The 12445-nt window shown below is 34.7% G+C and overlaps 1 protein-coding gene across 4 annotated transcripts; it reads left to right on the top strand.

Annotated features, from left to right (window-relative positions):
* Window positions 1–4116: 4116 nt before the first annotated feature.
* LOC8277715 (zinc finger CCCH domain-containing protein 13) lies at window positions 4117–11813 on the top strand. Of its 4 annotated transcripts, none has more exons than XM_002515687.4 (12): window positions 4117–4281; window positions 4437–4574; window positions 5949–6059; window positions 6345–6378; window positions 7081–7219; window positions 7323–7379; window positions 7635–7732; window positions 7836–7907; window positions 8064–8278; window positions 10090–10295; window positions 11058–11273; window positions 11509–11813. In XM_002515687.4, the coding sequence occupies exons 2-12, from the start codon at window positions 4448–4450 to the stop codon at window positions 11578–11580; spliced, it is 1347 nt and encodes a 448-aa protein (XP_002515733.1). In that variant the 5' UTR covers window positions 4117–4281; window positions 4437–4447; the 3' UTR covers window positions 11581–11813. The 4 variants fall into 4 exon arrangements, with proteins under 4 accessions (XP_002515733.1, XP_015572712.1, XP_025012531.1 ...); XM_015717226.3 differs by having other exon boundaries at window positions 7066–7219; XM_015717227.3 differs by lacking the exon at window positions 4117–4281 and adding an exon at window positions 5352–5862 and having other exon boundaries at window positions 4443–4574; window positions 7066–7219.
* Window positions 11814–12445: the final 632 nt, after the last annotated feature.

The raw sequence follows: 12445 nt of genomic DNA, 5'->3' as shown, positions 1-12445 counted from the left end.
ATCTATATCATACTACAATTAATTAATAAATAATTTGTATATTATATATTTAATAAAATTTTAAAATTTTAAAAAATTATGAAAGCTTAGATGAATCCTCAAGCTAAGATCAAATGAAGGCAACTTTGCCATGGAAGGTCTTTGTACTCTTTTGGATTCTTGTAGCCGAGTTAGTCCTTTTGAATTATAGAAGAACATATCGTGCAAGCTAAAAACTCATAGCCAAAGGATCGAGAGGAAGAGATGAAGAGTTTAGAAAACCATAAGAAGATTTTTATTTCTTGATAGATGAAAAGAAGGCTACTTGCTTACATTACTCAAGACTTCTCTTTATATAAATGAGCCTTATTATAATAAGACAGTAAAGATAAGATCTTATCTTTTACACGTATACACAAAAGAAGAAAAGATAAGATTACACACTTTACATAAAGATAGATAATAATACACCTATTAGGACGGAAAAGATAAGATAGGAATCTTATTTTCCTACACATTTTTCTCAATTATTTCATGAATCATGGAGGAGAGAGATTGGATGTTGTGTTGTCTTCACTGCAAGCAAAAAAGGTGGGTTACCATGGACCACTATCATCATCTAGGGGCTGAGAATCTTGCATAATGGCATCTTGCTGTTTGGTGGTCAGACTTGGATCATCTAGTGGTGATGGCAGCAAAAGTAAAATGGATCGTTCAGTGATGGAGTGTTCAATCCATTGATTATCAGGTCCATTGTAAGTGCAGATAAGTGGTGTAGAGACATTGGTCCTTCCTGAATCATTTCTCAATTGTAGTGTGAGCCTTAGTTCCCTTGTTATTAGTGGAGGAGCAAGATGTAAGGGCATTTCAATTGTTCTCCAATATTGACAGATGTTTTGGGTGGCATATGTATCTTCTGAGAGCTTAAAGTAAGGTCTGTGAAGAATATAGATGACATGATATCCTGAAGCCTTGAAGTCATTGCCTGTGAATAATTTATTTTCATGAATGATTTTGAGGAGATCCCTTTTCCATTGATATGGGGTTTTGAACCAAGTGAGATATTTCTATGGATATGTCCCTGTATTTGTATTAATATTGAAGAAGTATAGGAGGTTTATGACTAGCACTTCTATAGCATGATAACAAACTGTGGAAAGATACTATAGAAACTATAGTTCACTTTCAATTTGTGGATGGGTAGGAGAAAGATGATAGATTAAGCACCAAGGGTAATCTGGATAAAAGAAATTGGGTTGGATATGTAGTGAGAAAGTCTGTTGGATGATTGTCAAATAATGGAACATCATATTTTTGGCAAAATTGTTGACCTGTTTCGTTGTGAGATTTATAGGAAGGTCTGGTGGTGAGGGAGGTTGCAAAGACTTTTTTAAAGACGCAGTAGCCATGAAGATTATCAGAAGATTAATTGTTAAGGTGAGGAGGACAATAGGTTGGAATTTTGGTTGTGGCTTTGATAATTTGGATAAGAAATCTAGGATGACGTTTCTTGTTCCTTTTATATGCTGGACTTCAAAATCATATTTGCTAAACCATGATTTTAACCTCAATAATTATGGTTCTGGTAAGGTCTTCTGATTGGACTCAAGGATCTTTGGAAATGAAGAGTTATCCATTCGTACCAAGAAGTGTTAACCGATCAGAAAAAAATTGAACTTTTTTATTCCATATTTGACCGCTAGAATATCTTTATATGTTGAATGATAATGTCTTTTTGCTGGAGAAAATTGTCCTGATGCATGCCCATACAGTTTTTCCTTGTCATTGAGATTTTCGAGTTTTTCCTTGTCTGATCAGCCCTTATGATTCTGATTCTTCTTCAAATACCTCTGAAATGGCTGATATAACAGAAATACTCATGAACACCTCTACTACTGAACCTTCTCCAGAAGTAGTAGAGCCTGAAGATGGCACAGAGGATGCACAGTCATATTTTATTCCTACTGGAGCTCCACACCCAAGGTCGAAATCCGCAGCTGGAACAGGACCTTGGTTCACTTTTGATGATCTGCCTCCATAAAAAATGGAGAGATAAACTTTCTAAATTTTTGGCATGGATTGATCTTCAAATGACCTTTGATGGTGCTACACTCAAAAAGGTTCTTGCTGAATTTGTAACAAGATTCACAGGCAGTTTAAGAGATTGGTTCCAGTCACAGTCTGAATACACCAGGCTCCAATTCGTGGCTTTTTTCTGATCGGTCAACACTTCTTAGTACGAATGGATAACTCTTCATTTCCAAAGATCCTTGAGTCCAATCAGAAGACCTTACCAGAACCGCAATTATTGAGGTTAAAATCATGGTTTAACATGTATGATTTTGAAGTCCAGCATATAAAAGGAACAAGAAACCTCATCCCAGATTTCTTATCTAGATTATCAAAGCCACAACCAAAACCCCAACCTATTGTCCTCCTCACCTCAACAATTAATCTTTCGATAATCTTCATGGCCTCTGCGTCTTCAAAAAAGTCTATGCAACCTCCCTCACCACCAGACCTTCCTACAAATCTCACAACGAAACATGTCAACAATTTTGCCAAAAATATGATGTCCCATTATTGGCAATCATCTAATAGACTTTCTCACTACCTATCCAACCAAATTTCTTTTATCTAGATTACACTTGGTGCTTAATCTATCATCTTTCTCCTACCCATCCACAAATTGAAAGTAAACTATGGTTTCTATGGTGTCTTTTCACAATTTGTTATCATGCTATAGAAGTGCCAGTCATGGACCTCCTATACTTCTTCAATATTGATACAAATACAGGGACATATCCATGGAAATATCTCACTTGGTTCAAAACCCCATATCAATGGAAAAGAGATCTCCTCAAAATCATTCATGAAAATAAATTGTTCACAGACAATGACTTCAAGGCTTCAGGATATCATGCCATCTATATTCTTCACAAACCTTACTTTAAGTTCTCAGAAAATACCTATGCCACCCAAAATATCTGTCAATATTGGAGAACAATTGAAATGTCCTTACATCTTGCTCCTCCACCAATAACAAGGGAACTAAAGCTCACACTACAATTGAGAAATGATTCAGGAAGGACCAATGTCTCTACACCACTTATCTGCACTTACAATGGACCTGATAATTAATGGATTGAACACTCCATCACTGAACGATCCACTTTACCTTTGCTGCCATCACCACTAGATGATCCAAGTCTGACCATCGAACAGCAAGATGCCATTATGCAAGATTCTCAGCCCCTAGATGATGATAGTGGTCCATGGTAACCCACCTTTTTTGTTGGCAATGAAGACAACACAACACCCAATCTCTCTCCTCCATGATTCATGAAATAATTGAGAAAAAGGTGTAGGAAAATAAGATTCATATCTTATCTTTTCCGTCCTAGTAGGTATGTTATTATTTATCTTTATGTAAAGTGTGTAATCTTATCTTTTCTTCCTTTGTATATACGTATAAAAGATAAGATTCCATCTTATCTTTACTATCTTATTGTAATAAGGCTCCTCTATATAAAGAGAAGTCTTGAGTAATGTAAGCAAGCAACATTCTTTTCATCTATCAAGAAATAAAAATCTTCTTATGGCTTTCTAAACTCTTCATCTCTTCCTCTTGATCTTTTGGCTATGAGTTTTTAGCTTACACGATATGTTCTTCTATAATTCAAAAGGACTAACTCGGCTACAAGAATCTAAAGGAGTACAAAAACCTTCCATGACAAAGCTGTCTTCACTTGGTCTTAGCTTGAGGATTCATCTAGCCTTGAGTTTACAGTGTAATATTTATTATAATTTAATAACTATTACATAATTAATAATAAATATTAAACTTTTATTAAATTTATTTTTATTAATTTAATTTTATAATCGAAATAATAATAACATAATAAACAATTAATTGGTTGGATTAAATACAAAAAAGAACATCTAATATTTAACTTAAAATTAAATGAAATTAAAATTTAGTGATTATTAAATTTAATTTTTAAATAGAAGATATTAAAGGTTTAATATATAGTGTCCTTACAAATAATCACAAAAAATATTAATTCTCAAACCATCATTCTCCAATGAAAACAAAAACAAAATGTTCAAATTCACCAATTAAAGGAAGCAGCTTACCATAATTAGCCAAGCTTGGGCTGTCACCTCTTTTATAGCAAATTCACCAATTCTGGAATTTTAGCAAGATAGCCCTCTCTCTCTCTCTCTCTCTCTCTCTCTCTCTCGTTTCCATTCTTCCAAATAGGATTTCTTTGTCTGAATTTCTAGTACTCTATTATTATGGTACGTCCGCTTTGCTGTTTTTTCATTTTCTCTTTCATTTAACTCACAATTCTTTTCTTTTTTGTTTTACTTTTTCTTTTTGTATTTTGATTACGAAATTGGGAATTGGTTTCTGATATTGCACTTGAATTTATTCATTTATTTTTAATTTTAAGGAAAATTAAAAATGGGAGAAGGGAAGCTTTTCAAGACCAGGTTATGTGCTTTATATCAAAAGGGTCACTGTCATCGCCATAATTGCTCCTTTGCTCATGGAAATGCTGACCTTCGCCAGTCTTTCGCTTCTTACAATGGTAAATTTTAGCTTCTTTTTTTATTTTTATTTTTTAAGTTTACCTTTTCATTTGCTGATGGCATTGTTTAGAATAAATCATTTGCAATGGTTCGATTATTCAAAATGTTTTTTTTTCTTCTCAAGTTGAAAGGAGTGAATACTAACAACTGTGATATTTCCAAACATAAGAATTGACTAGATAGAACTCAATGGAATCGGATTGTTGCATTTTTATACTTCCCAAACACTATTTATAAGAATCTTTTATCGTTATTGTTGTTTTGAGTGAAGGCAATTTCTATGCTGGCTATGGGTCTTTTGGATATCTCTGCTTCATTGCTTGATTGTTGCTGTCGTGCTTGTTATTTTCAGAGCATGTGATGAAATGAATCTCATATGGTTCTTTTTTAACTGTACTCATATGTTGTTAGTTTTCTCTTATCCAAAATTTGTTTGGATGAACAAGCAACCTTTATGATAGAGGCTTGCCTTAGCAAAAGTATTGTGTACAAGTTGTTGAAATATCCAACATATACCTGTGAAATGTGTACAAGGAGATTTGTGGATTTATTGATGTACTTGGTTGGAGATGTAATTGAAATGCCTTCTGGAGATTCATATCCTATCATATCAGCAATGTGGCTTTTGGATTTACAAGTGAAGATATAGACTGAAAGGGTTAATCCTTCTTGAGCTTTGGTTATACTGGTCTTGATGTTTAGCATAGTGATTTTTATTCTTGTTTATCTCTACTGCATTGTCAAACTGCAACTATTTGATGAAGGATTGGTATTAGGTTTCGTGGAGTTCAAATTCTTTGATGATATTGAAACGAGTCTGATTTGGTGAAGCTCTGAAATATTATCTCTTATATGCTCAACGATCTATATTTGGTGGAGGCTACTTGTTCATATTACATATCACTTCTCCTTGAATGCCATTGCCATTGCCATTGCGAAGGAATTTCTTAAATGAAGGGATCCTGCAGTTTTTGTGGAAGTTATTTCCTGATTATACCAGTTTTCTTTTGTATGCAATGTTGGATTTCCATTATTTCTCAATATGGCACGAGGGAGAATTCTCTGGTATTCGATTTATTGCCTGTCTTATTGCTCAACAAGAAGATGGAGTATATTGACTATTCTTATGCCGTTCTACTTTGATATTGGAATGGTACTACCACTGTAATATGGTGAGGTACTGTTTCTATCCATTATATGAGAGGATAGTTTCATGGCCCCTTTGGAAATAACAAGCAGGCACTGTCACTGTTCATTATTATGTTACTCTTTTTGTTCCATGTGTTGGTAAGCATACGTTATCGATTATTGGTTCCCTGCTTGCTGTTATAGGAATTTAGAATGATAAAGATCAATTTTCTTTGTTATTGCAGATAAGCAGGACCGTCGAAGTGGTGATTTGAGGGATAAACTTGACATGAAGTTTTCTCCACGACGTAAGTATTCTCCAGCAAAAGATACAAGAGGCCAGCGCCGATTTCGCGGTAAGAAATTGTGACCTTATAGGTTAGACACATATTTCTCTCACTATTGCTCTTTCATTTTCCCTTTTTTTACTTTTTCTTTTCTGCTATGAATTAGCTGAGTTGTCCACTTGATCTTCTTGGTTATATGTACTTCTCATCTCCTTAACTTTTAAACGGCATGTGTTAAGCTGTTAAAGGATAAGTAAAATCAAATATTAGGTTACCATTTTAATTATACTGTGACCTTGTAAGCATACCTTAAGTCTTACCCCTTTCCCTTTTCTTTTTCTGTATGCATTTCAGGATCTAGCCCTTCCAGGTCCCTTGAAAGAAACAGGTAACTTGACTCTAATCCATCTATTGCTGTAGCAATATAATTCATTCTGAGGTTCTTTTGGTATTTCCTTTCCTTCAATGTCTGTATTGTGGCTGTATTAGCTCTGCTTTGTTTTGTTATATTCATGCTTGATGTACAATAGTATCATAACATTTATTTGAACTGCAATGGAGGTGAGTATCTAGATTTCTTATGAAGAAGTCTTTGTCACAGTTTTATTTTGGGTTCAAATGAAATTTTGTTACTATATCATTCTTAATATGGTAGGGAAATATGCTTATCTTGCACGTTAACAAATGTAGATTTAAAGGAAGCCCTCAGTAGGCTTGACAAAATATACTAAATATATCATCGAAAATCTTCTGTAGTGAACAGTGGGGCTTGTGAACCTTCTCCATTAAGGCTTGGGTGTTTGTTATGTCATTAGGTAGTGTTAAAAATAAACGGCCATTTTATTCATCCTTTATATAGTTGGAACTCTCCATTTTAAAGGACAATTCTGGAAACATGATGTAAGTATTGCAAGCTGGTTGTGTTCTAATTGGGATTAAGAAAGAATAAAAAACTTCAGGTGTTCTTTTAGCAAATTTGGCAACTTTCCACTTGTACTCTGTATGAGATAGTATGCATATTGGTTTATCTTTTCTTTTTGTTTCATCTTCAAGTTCAACACATATTTTCTTGAAGAACTTTCTTTTGCAGTGACAGAAAACGCAGGAGAAAGCCACATTTTGATGGCCAAAGTGACTTTTCAGGAAGTTTGAAAAGCTCAGATGGGGCAGGAGATCAAGTTAAAAGAAGAAAAAACACAGCTGATTCTAGAGTTGTTCTTAAGGAGCAGGTTAGAAAAGTTCAGTCTGTTCAATTCTTAACATCCTACATATCTTATATCTGTAGTGTCTTTATTTTAGATTTTTGCCAATCCTTTATCCGGAAATGTGCAGCTAAAAGAAGTGCGCACAGAGATTAGCATGCTTGAACAACAAAAATCTCAATTAAGGGTCAGTCTAGTTAGTTGCTCTGTTTTTTAGTTGCCTTTATGTGCAGTTTCTCTTAATCTTTTTGTTGTTTATATGTGAATTATTAGGTTACGTGGTTCTTTAAGTTTTAAGGTTTTCTTCTTATGCAAGCATCTGTTGCAATTTGAGGATCATATTCTTGTTTTCAGTATTATGTTTTTCTTCGGCACTACGCCTTTCATTATCATATGCAACTAAAACTTGAATCTTGATACTGGATGCATGCATTTTCTGAAGATCTTGGTGCAAGAGAAAATTGAAGAAGCAGATATTCTTAGTTCCAGAATTAGGGAGCTTGATTCTCAATTGTCCAAAGAGAAAGAGGAATGTAAAAGGTAGTTATCAATATCATCTGTTCAGTATTTTCTACTGATGGGGAATTTCTTTTTTTTTTTTTTCCTGTCTAACCACATCATACATTGTGATTGAAATTTCCAGGACCATTTCAAAAATCAAGAAGTTTGTCAAAGCACATAAGCATTATGTGCAGATACAAGAGGAACTAAAAAGGTAAATTCTTATTTTATAACATTTGATTCCTTAAATACAGTTTCTCTCTTTCAATCCTTTTTTTTTTCTAAGCTTCTCTAATTGAGGGGCTTTTTTTTTTTTTCCTTTCTGCATTAGGTGTTTTTCATAATTCAATTAATTCATTGGAATGCATAGGTCACAAGGTCGACTTCAGAAGTTGGGAGATCAGCTTGGCTCTGGCATCATTACAACTGGTGGCAATGAAGAGGATTCAAGCATCAATATTGTCAGTGATGGAGAGGCTCCTGGTTCTCATGCTATTAGCCCAAGGAATGAGGTGCAAAATAATTCTTCTCCCAGGGAGAACATTCTGCATGCTAAATGTGACAATGCAGAAGAATCTAAAAAAGGTGATATTTTATCGGACTTTCTTTCTAGAATTTTTGGAACCATCAGCATTTGGTTAGTCCCTAGATATTGCACTTTCTTTGTTTTCTGTAAAACAATTAGAAGTTTAGATAGCAGTGATATGGTATATTTCTCTGTACAAAACATAGGAAAACCTGTATCACATCTATCATTTTGACAAATGTCTCCAAGCATTTGGGGTAATACTGGAAGCGTAGGTCATATACCCGTTCTGATATATGACACAATTTACCAAGCCTTCAACCTTCATTATAAATAATAAGTCTCTTTTAAAAGGTCATGTAATTAGTAGCATAATGCCCATTAGTAACTTTTTCCTTGTCTTTCAACTTGGTTAAGATCCTAGAGTTAGCACACTTCATATCTCATGTCTGTCAGTTACCTGCCAAAATTCATTTCTTCATGCTAGTGCATCTTTCTATAAGTTATTGAAAACAAAGATATTTGGAAAAACATACTCGTGTAAGAGATTTTGTCAATGGCATATATTATTGTGCACAAAGGACTAGAGTTCTATTTCTGTGTCCTCTATCTTTTCAGTGAGGCTACTCGTTTGAAATTACCTTATTTCCTCTATGGGGGTAAAAGAAAATTAAGGAACCCGCAGATATCGGTAAAACTACAAATATTGTTAACCAAGTTGTTGTTCTAGACTGTCAAAAGACTGTTTATTACTATGGTCTAGATTCCTTCTGAGTCAAATTTGGGACCTTATCTTTGCTAGTCATAGTTGAGCTGTTGTTTGTTTAGTTTATGGCGACTCTTTCATCATACTGTATCTTCACAATTGCATTTGCAAATCAAACCCTTGAATTTCCATTCCCTCTCCTTGAGTCAAGTAATTATGAGCTTTTCAAAGTCTAGATATTATCTTAAGATCCTGATATCTTCTTAAAACAATCTCTCTTTCAAGTTGTTTCCTTGTCCATAATAACGGCACCTCTCTCCTTGTGAGAACATTCTAAAGAAGCCTACAGTTATATCACTGAATTTGGAACAATGGACGCATATTAGGTTTGATACAGTAAAAAGAATTTTCCGATGTTAAGATCTTAGTATGTGGATTATATAATAACATTCAGGGTTTAAATCAGGGTTGAAAAGATTTGACCGTGATATATGTAATTTTACTGCGTTTTCCAGGAGTATTAAGGATGCTCATCTGAATGACAAAGAAACAAGAAAGAACAAGAATTGTAGTTGTTCTATCTCCATAATACCCTTGACAAAATATTTATTAATTTATAAATGGGAGTTTCTATCACATTAATAAGAATAGATTCACCTGCAACCGAACTTGGTTCCTAACAATCTCAACTATATATATGAAGGCAACCAGATACTTGATATGTGAAATTTCTGAAATCTCAATCTTATTCATTAAATTAAATTGATAGGATAGATGCATATTTATTGACTAGTTCCAATTAGGCTTTGGTTTAAAAACAGCAACTTAGAAGTTCTACTATTTTGACTAGGTACTAGGAAAAGACAAACACAACCGCCTGCTAAGAAGTTTTTAGAGGCTTGACTTGAAAGAAAACCTGCAGGCTGTTTTGGCAGTAATACCTGTAAGAGACTTGGCCAACAGCTATAAATTATATAAATGTGAGACTCAAGAATGACTAGAAAAAGATTTCACCAGTATAATCTTGCTTTTACTTGAGTATATTATTCTCTACATCACTTGGATAATTGGTTATTCCCTTACATCAATATCTGGTCATCATCACCAATGCTCCTTCAAATTGCCTACACCATTTCGTGGCTAACATATTTTCTGGAATTTTAGCGAACTCGACAAATGATGGAGGATATCATACCAAAACTATCAGTCTAGGGAAGTCTTTTCAATTGAATGCAAATGCTGCACTGTTGAACATTAACAAGGAAGTTGTGATGGCGGACAATGGGAATGACAGGGATCGATCTATAGGAAATGAAGGCAAACAAAAGAGAGGAAAGAGTGTTTATGCATGCATCTCCTCTGCAGATAAGGTTTTCTCTCTTCTCCCTCTCCCCTCTCCCCCCCCCCAAAAAAAAAAACCCATCTCCTCTCTTTACATGTCTTCTTTTTTCTTTTAAATATGGGGAATTTTGTTCTGTTATTAAGTAGTCATGTAGTTTTTCCATCAACTAGTGGCGTAGATATGCATGTTTGCATAAAGATAATGAACGCTTGCTCAGTTGTAAATTTAAGATTTCATTGATAATTTGGTAGAATGAGCAACAAGTGAAAATTGTTGCAAGGGGCTGGACAAGGTAATTTAGTTTGTTGAGTTAGGTTTTAAATATGTATCTGAAAATGCGCTGCTGTTTTGCTAATGGCTTCCTGAAACCAACAGTAAAAAATCACAGTAGTATCCATACATTCTCACTTCTCTTTTACTCCTCTCCTCACAGAGACTATTATGCTTCTTACTGTCACCTGTTAATGAAAAGGATATTTGAATAGCTTCTAAAATTATTGATGCCATGATTATCTGAGAGAGAGAGAGAGAGGATGCATTATTCTGGCACCATCAACCAGCATGGCTGCTTTTCATGCAATTGATGAGTTGGTTGGTGTTGAAGTGGGGAGAGAGAGAGAGAGAGAGAGAGAGAGAGATATCATTAGTCTGGCACCATCAACCAGCATGACTGCTTTTCATGCACTTGATGAGTTGGTTGATTTTGAAGTGGAGAGAGATGGTGATGCATTGTGTAGTTGGCATCCCATTTAAGAAAATATTGAGCTTCTTGCATTTTTTAATTTTGCAGCTTAAGGGTTCAGAGATTGGACGTCTGGCACCATCAACCAGCATGGCTGCTTTTCATGCAATTGATGAGCTGGTTGATGTTGAAGTGGAGGAGAGTATTGAGGTGGTTGAAACTGCTTCACTGCAAATTCACAAAGGAGCTGCTGCATATGAGGTCAAAAAGTTGCCATTTCTGCTTCCTCTACCTCCACCGCTCCCTCAGATTACTTATTCACAGGTCTGTTCAGTTAATTATCTGTCTTCCACTAGGTTATTGCTTGCATGCTTAGTTCACATTTGTACATGATACAACTTAAGATTGCAGATAACGGTTTAGCCTATATTATCAAAAGTATCCTGTCATTGGCTGAAACTGTATTCCAGTGCTATTGTGATGCTTAGTTTTTGCTACTTATTAATTGTTTTTTATCCTCGAAACCTGATGTGAGAGCTGTTTTATTCTTGATTAAAAGTACAAGGGCAAGGACGAGAACGTGGATGTGGAAGCACTTGAGGAGGAGATGGTGGATGTTGATACTGTCTGATACGATAGTGGTGGCTGTAAAGTATGTTTTATTGCATGTTGATATTCTGCAGATAGATGGAATTAGAAAGTGGTGAGCTTCATGTATAGAGTTTTGGGTTAAAATTCCTCTGTTTTGTCCACTACAAGAAATTGGACATAATTCTGAGATCTGCGTATTAAGGACTCAAGTTAGCAACTCTTAATGGACAAATTCTAAAATGAATTATCAAATCATGAAATTGCAGTTAGGGATGGATTTGTATTCCGGATGCATGTTGGTAGGTAGATTTGGAGGTAATGCTCACAGGTAATACATTTGTAGGTGTACCTGTTCAGCATGCTCATGAGCATGCTGCTGGGTATTACTGTAGCCTAAATCTGTGGGTCTTGGTCAGAAGACCAAACATGGCTTATGCCTTACGTTTTCAATAGCTCCATGTGAAAGTATGCAAAAGTTTTAGGCCAAACCCTGTCTATCCTTTCCTTGCACAGAACTTCAAAATCATGGGACATATAAATGTCCATTCCAAAACTAGCTTTCACAGTTGAGCTCTTATTTTATTTTTCTATGTTATTATTGGATCTTCAAAAACAAATCAAGGATATTTTGAATAATAGATTTACTAGATGCTAAAACAAGTCCATAGGGGTGTCAACCAACCGAGCTTTTCAATGTTTAGGCTCGGCTCGCTAAAATCCAATTAAGTTGGAGCTTGATAAGTTTTTATGTTTTAAAGTTTAAACTTAGTTCGTTATAATTTTGATATGTTCAAGTATGCTCGAAATTAGCTCAATACTATATATAAATAAGTTGAATTCGAGCTTGGCTCGGTATTTATATAAAAGAGGGCAACTAAAGCTCAGTTTAATTTCAAGTATGTTAA

The sequence above is a fragment of the Ricinus communis genome, chromosome 7 (assembly GCF_019578655.1).
Source record: "Ricinus communis isolate WT05 ecotype wild-type chromosome 7, ASM1957865v1, whole genome shotgun sequence".
NCBI lineage: Eukaryota > Viridiplantae > Streptophyta > Magnoliopsida > Malpighiales > Euphorbiaceae > Ricinus > Ricinus communis.
Note: the sequence above shows the minus strand (reverse complement) of the source record. Positions and strands in the feature narration are given on the sequence as shown.

Coding starts and splice junctions, on each gene's coding strand:
- LOC8277715 (XM_015717226.3), top strand. CDS start 4,448: ATGGGAGAAGGGAAGCTTTTCAAGACCAGGTTATGTGCTTTATATCAA. Junction 6,379..7,065: donor AGGTCCCTTGAAAGAAACAG/GTAACTTGACTC, acceptor ATTTTCTTGAAG/AACTTTCTTTTGCAGTGACA. Junction 7,380..7,634: donor AACAAAAATCTCAATTAAGG/GTCAGTCTAGTT, acceptor CATTTTCTGAAG/ATCTTGGTGCAAGAGAAAAT.